The 6,093-nt window shown below is 62.1% G+C and overlaps 2 protein-coding genes across 2 annotated transcripts in view; both read right to left on the bottom strand.

Annotated features, from left to right (window-relative positions):
• Nucleotides 1-544: 544 nt before the first annotated feature.
• CUNH6orf15 (chromosome unknown C6orf15 homolog) lies at nucleotides 545-1,709 on the bottom strand. Its single transcript, XM_010643471.1, has 2 exons — nucleotides 1,643-1,709; nucleotides 545-1,449 (listed from the first exon to the last, which is right to left on the bottom strand). Exons 1-2 carry the CDS (start codon nucleotides 1,707-1,709, stop codon nucleotides 545-547), a joined length of 972 nt encoding a protein of 323 aa, XP_010641773.1.
• Nucleotides 1,710-4,705: 2,996 nt separating this feature from the next.
• Nucleotides 4,706-6,093, bottom strand: part of Cdsn (corneodesmosin) — a 4,168-nt gene continuing 2,780 nt past the window's right edge. The window contains exon 3 of the mRNA XM_033766592.1: nucleotides 4,706-6,093. Within this exon, the coding sequence (XP_033622483.1) occupies nucleotides 5,303-6,093 (791 nt within the window). The 3' untranslated portion in view covers nucleotides 4,706-5,302.

Genomic DNA, 6,093 nt, shown 5'->3' on the forward strand with positions numbered 1-6,093 from the left:
AGCCTAGAACCCAGCCCCTCCACTCTACTGCCCAACCGGCTGACGGCTGGCATCGTTCCCCGGCCCCGGAAGCTCTGGTACAGGAGCCACAGCTGCCTGGAAACCGAAGGTTCGTGGGAGATAGCGAGGGAGCTTCCGCAGGGTGAGTGTCTCCTCCTCTCCTGCGCTGATTCTCCTCTCCGGTGCCCTCCGTGTGTGGGAGGCGCCCCCGGGCCCCGGCTCCCTGGGCCCTGCACGTCAGCTCATCCTGGGCCTCCTCCCCTCCCAGTCCCAGGGCCCAGGACCCAGCTCCCCGCCTGCAACTGGGCGGGTGAGGCCCTGGACCGACCACAGGCCGGCTAGAAAAGGGATGGACGGGGTGCCCGGAAGCAAGGACAGGAGAAGCATAAGTCGAGAACTGCTTGTGTTTTATTGGGGATCAGCGTGGGGCAGCCAGGGAGGCGTTGAGCTCTGGGCACCGGGCTGGAAAATGCAGGGTAAGACTGATTCCACCCTGGGCGGGGGCGGAGCCAGCGCCCCTTTCCAACCTTGGGCTCCCCTGTGCTCAGCTCCAATCCCACTGCAAGCCAGGATTCTGAGGAGCAGGGAAGCCAGCTGGGCTGTACCAAGAAGGGCCAGGGGGACGGACGACCTTGGGAGGAATATTCCCCCAGTTAGCACCAGGATAGCGACTGTTATTCCCCCAGCTGCCCCCTGGATACCGGTTAACACTCCCCCCGCTGTTTCCAGGATACCGGTTAATACTCCCCCAGCTGCCCCCTGGGTACCGGTTAATACTCCCCCAGCTGCCCCCTGGGTACCGGTTAATGCTCCCCCAGCTGCCTCCTGGGAATCGATTATTACTACCCCAAGGGTAGGGCATGGGCCTGGTGCCCCATCCGGTCCCCAGAACTCCACCTCCCCAAGGCACACTGGGACTCAGGGCCCCCCAGGGGAGACCAGGCAGCAGCCGGTGGATGAGAGACCAGAAGGGGCGCTGGGCGAGGAGCTCTCCGTGGGCCCCCAGCAGGCTGGCCAGGGTCAGCTGTCTCGCTTCCGAGTCCTGCGGGACGGGCGAAGCTTCTGGTGAGGGTGGTGCCGCCGGCCAAGGCCCACTGTCCAGAGGGAGGGCACCGGCGCCAGAAAGGTAGGCCAGGTCCTCGTGCTCCCCAGCTGCCCCGGCCGCCATCGGCCAAGGGGCCTCGGGGGGCCAGGACTCTGTGGGGGGCAGCCCCCAGGATGGAGGCCACATCTGCCACCCTGAGTGTCCTGCAGCCGGCGGGCCCCCCAGAGGGACACGGAACTTGGAAGGAGCCCCCACGAAGCCATGAGAGCCCGGGTCCATGTTGGGCTGAGGACGCCCGGTGTCGGCGGGGCCGGGGAAGGGCGGCTGTCCCGGCACAGGCAGGTGGGCACCCAAGTGCGGGGACCCCTTCTCCTCCGAGGCTCCGAGGCTCCGGGCAAGGAGGCCTGAGGGGAAGACAAAGCGCCCAGTGGGTGGGACGCCTGGCACTGACTCCCGCCCTTCCCGCCTTCCGTCTCTGCCCTCAGCCGAGACCCTGTGTGGCCCCTGCGCTCCTCCTGCCCTTCTTCCTGGCCTCATTTCCAGTGCCCGGTGGCTGGTGCCCGGTGCCTCCTGCCCCAGGCCGCCCAGCCTCTGTACCTGGGAAGTGTAGACAGACCAGGAGCAGCCCCAGAGGGGCCCGGCGCGCTGCCACACGGCCCTGCATCCTGCTCGCCTCCGGCTTCTCCCTCGGCCCCAAGACGGCAGCCCCTTTATCCTGTCGGTGGGGCGGGGGCCACAGGAACAGGCCGGGCCGGTGGCCGTGGAGACAATGGCTCTCCACGTTCCACCCCGATTCTCGACACGGTCTGTGGCAACAGGTGTCACTTGAATGTCCCCGAGAAGGCTGGGTGTTCCTGCCGCTCCTTGTCCCAGGTGTCCTGGTCTGTGGCTCATCCTGGGCTGCCAGCCCTGCCCCTCCCGGGTTCCCTACACGAAGCCCTCAGAGACTTCGCCTGCGGGGCCCGATGTCCTCCTGCTTCTCTCGGAAGTTAACAGGCCCTTGGTTCCCTTCTCTCTCACACCCGTCCCGTCTGCAGGAGGTTCTGGGGTACATAGGCAGACCCATCTAAGGGGCTGCTCCCACCAACTGTTTCTGGGGAAACAGGCCAGGTCCCATTCTTCTGAAATGACAGCATGTTGTTCCTGTTCCTGTTCTAACAAAGTGCCACAAATTTATCGGCGAACAACACAAGTTTATTGCCCAAAAGTCCAGCGTGGGGCCCTGGATGGGAAGTTTGGTGGCAGCTGCTGCCTTGCGTTCCGGAGGCTCCTGGGCCGGGTCTGCCCCTCCAGCTTCTCAGGGCCACCGTGTTCCCTCACTTTATCTTCCAAGCCCGAACGAGTTCTTCCCACATCATACCACATGGCTTCCTCTTCTGTCTCTCAGGCCCGAATTTAAAACCCTGTGATTATGTTAGACCCACCCAGATAATCCAGAATAATCCCTTATTTAAAGACTAACAACCTTAATTCCTTATTTTCCTTTGCCGTGCAGTCTAACTTGGGCACCTACCTACCACATGTGGCCAGAAGCGTGCACAGAAATACAGGCAACAGTGAGAGAGCTGCTATTCCTGGGCAAAGCAGAGGGGACATTTAAACCCTCCTCAGACGGCCATGACCCGATCACTGTTGGTCAGACTGAAGGGGGCGTGGGGACTCGGTCATTAGTCTGCTTTTAGGCATTGCTGTGCTGTGCCTCGGGCTCCAGTGGGTCCTCCGAAGGTGCACAGGTGTGGTCCCCGGTGTGGGGAGGCGATCAGGTCGTTCAGGTAGGTGATGGGTGTACTCCTCTCGGAGTGAATTCGTTCCGTGAGTGTGGGCTGTTACGAAAAGACTGAGCCAGGGCTGGGATGTAGCTCAGTGGTGCCACATCTGCCTGGCAAGCATGAGGTCCTGAGTTCGATCCCCAGTACCGGGACAAAAAAAGAGAATGAGCTGGTCCCGAAGCCTCTCTGCATCCAGCATCCTGCCTTGCCCCATAATCTCTCTCTCTCTCTCTCTCTCTCTCTCTCTCTCTCTCTCTCTCTCACACACACACACACACACACACACACACACACACACACACCTGTTCTTTCCATGATACCATCTGCCATATTATGATGCAGCCCTTGTCATATTCTTGAGCAAAATAAACTTCTATTTTTTACACATACCTAACCTCAGGTATTTTGTTATAGCAACAGAAAATAGACTGATACAAACATGTTTGGAAAAAAAAAATTTTTTTTTGTACCTGGGATCAAACTCAGGACCTTGTACTTGCCAGGCAGGTAGTGAAACCACTGAGCTAAATCCCTGAAATTTTTATAATAAAATGTCCTTGCCATTTCTTCTGGAAGCCACCGGATAGGCTCTCCTGGCTGCTTCAAGGGAATAAGCTCTGTCCTCATAAATGCTCCTCCCCAGAACTGCACAAGAGAGGGAGTTCAGTCGGCTTTTTGGGGCGGCATCCACCAATTTTACAGAAGCTTTTGGCCTGGACCACACCAGATAGAGGAATCCCACATCTGGGGCCTCCCTGTCCCTCTGTAATTCCCATCCCAGGAGCTTCTGAGGTCCTGCTGGCTGAACCCCAGGCTCTGGATGCTGGACCATGGCTGACTTCACAGTGACGGCCCCAACAGGGCTGTTCTGGGGCCCGGCAGTTTCCAGTGAGCCATGAAGTTCGGTCCAGTAGCCTCCTACCATTTTGTAGTTAATATAGCATACCGCTGCTGGTTCTGGACTTGGAATTTCAACTGTTCTAAATTCTAAATGGTGGTGTGTGGCTGCAGTCCTAGCACTTGGGAGGCTGAGGCAGGAAGATCACAAGTTCAAGCCCAGCCTGGGCCACTTAGTGAAACCGTCTCACAATAAAAAATAAAAATGCGCTGAGGATATGACTCAGTGTGAAGGCCCAGGATTCAACCCCAGTACTGAAATAAACAAACTCAGGACCAGCTTATCCACCACACTAGGAGAGAGAGGGTCAGCCCCCCACCCCGGGGTGAATCCCTTTGCAGCCAGGCAGAGGCCCTGAGTGGGGCCTGCAGGAAGTGAGACCCTCCTCAGGAGCCTCCCCTCCTCCCCAAGGATATGAACACTCCCTTGGGGACCAGTCCCGGGGTCCCACCATCAGGCTCTGGATGAGCCCCGGGAGCCACAGCGGCAGAAGCGTGGCCAGTGGAGAGGACACGTCGTCCGACCCTGCCAGAGGCTGGGACCCCGCCGAGCCGCCTGGTGAGTCACCACACAGCCACCCGCCACGCGGCCACCCCGCCTTGCTCTCTCCGCCCTCCGTCCCAGCAACAGCCTCCCACTCAGTGGCCAGGAATCCCGTCCAGGGAGATGGGCGTCCCGGAAGCCCAGGACGTTGGTGCTGGGGTCCCCGAGAGGACGGTGCCCAGAAGGTGAGCCACGGTAGTGGTGGGGACGGCCAAGGGGCTGAGGAGACTGCACGGGCGGGCGGGCGCACCCCAGGGTGAGCGGGCAGGAGAGGCGGGAGAGCCTCTGGGGGACAGGCATGCTTCCACTCCGGCAAATACTGCTGTCTCTTCTTCGTGGGAGAAGCTGCACAGGGAGGAAGATGTGGGGTCAACTTAGGGAGCAGAACCGGGGCCGTGGGGCGAAAGCAGGCAGAGGAGACGCAGAGGCCTCAAGTTCGCACAGTTTATTGAACCGGCCAGGGCCCAGAGAGAGCAGGCCGCCTGCTCTCTCCTCGAGGCACCAATGTCCTCCTCACACAGGGCAGCACCTGAGCGGCGAGGGGACGCCCGGGGGCCAAGACCAAGAGCTCGAGGGCAGGGAAGGCCTGGACACGGCCAAGGGCGGAATGGCTGGCGGAGAGGTAACAGGCGGCTCAATGAAAAGTGGGCACTGTTTCGGGGAATGGCGTGGACGTCGATTTATTTGGCAAAGGGGAAGAGTCGGGATGACGCGGACGGGTCTGGGCGTTGAGGTCCAAGAGCATTCCTGGGGTTTCCGGCCAAGGACTCGCAGGGCCAGTGGTCACCTCAGTCAGCCGAGGAAACAGCAGGGCAGTTGGAAAGAGGCTGGCACGGGGCACAGCAGCAGGGCTGGGCGGAGCCGCGGAGAGGAAGAGGAGGGACTGGGAGCCCGCCATCGGGTGATGGAGACGGACAGCAGGCGACAGGCGCGTGCACCTGCGGCTGCGAGCGCTCGGGAGGCAGCAGGGTGAGCCGACGTGGCCTGGCCGGCCTGGGAGCAGGCAGTGTGAGCTTGCGCCTGACGCCTGAGCACTGGACGGCCGGCTCAGGAGCTGGCAGGACCCTCTGCTGGGGGTAGGAAGGCGGCAGGGTCGGCGAGCTGGGGCCCCAGGGGCTGTATCTGGGCCAGGATGTCCCGGATGGAGCGGCAGGGAATCCTTCCAGGGCTGCTGCGGCCGCAGGGCTTGGCACCAGCAGATGGATCGGGCTGAGGAGAGCCGTCGGGACCCCCGCTCAAGGTCGAGGAGGAGACGGAGATGCAGGGGTGGCCAGCGGGGACGGACTTGCTGCCACAGGGCTGCAGGATGACCCTGGTGCCTGGCAGGGAGCTGGAGCTGGAGCTGCCGCTGAAGGAGCCGGGCCCTGGCAGGGAGCAGGGCCCCTGGGAGGAACCACCACAGGGCTGGAAGGACGAGCTGGAGCCGCCCTGCACGCTAGAACTGATGTACACCCGGGAACCCGAGGGGCCGCAGGGGCCCTTGGAGCCTGTGGAGCCGACCCCGCAGGGCTGAACCCCGCCGGAGCCCAAGGGCTGGAACACGATGGCGGGGGGCACCCCCGACTGGTAGGAGCCCGAGGAGGTGCGGCTGGGGATGATGGGGTTGCTGGAGAAGTATTTGCCCTCAGAGACCGGGGGCCCGGCTGCAAGAGGGGGACCCCCGGGGGCGCCCCTGACAGGGTTGTCCTTGGTGAAGTAGCCCACGGGGTAGATCTTGCCCCCGCTGTAGGTCATGCCCGGGACGAGGTAGCTGTTAGAGGAGCCGCCCACCACCTCGTAGCCTCCGTAGGGCTGCTGCACGGAAGTGATGGGAGGACAGGGCCGGCCCGGGGCGCCGC

The sequence above is a fragment of the Fukomys damarensis genome, unplaced genomic scaffold (assembly GCF_012274545.1).
Source record: "Fukomys damarensis isolate Sample0158 unplaced genomic scaffold, DMR_v1.0_HiC HiC_scaffold_20, whole genome shotgun sequence".
Taxonomy (NCBI): domain Eukaryota; kingdom Metazoa; phylum Chordata; class Mammalia; order Rodentia; family Bathyergidae; genus Fukomys; species Fukomys damarensis.

Coding starts and splice junctions, on each gene's coding strand:
- CUNH6orf15 (XM_010643471.1), bottom strand. CDS start 1,709: ATGCAGGGCCGTGTGGCAGCGCGCCGGGCCCCTCTGGGGCTGCTCCTG. Junction 1,450..1,642: donor GGTCTGTCTACACTTCCCAG/GTACAGAGGCTG, acceptor TCTTCCCCTCAG/GCCTCCTTGCCCGGAGCCTC.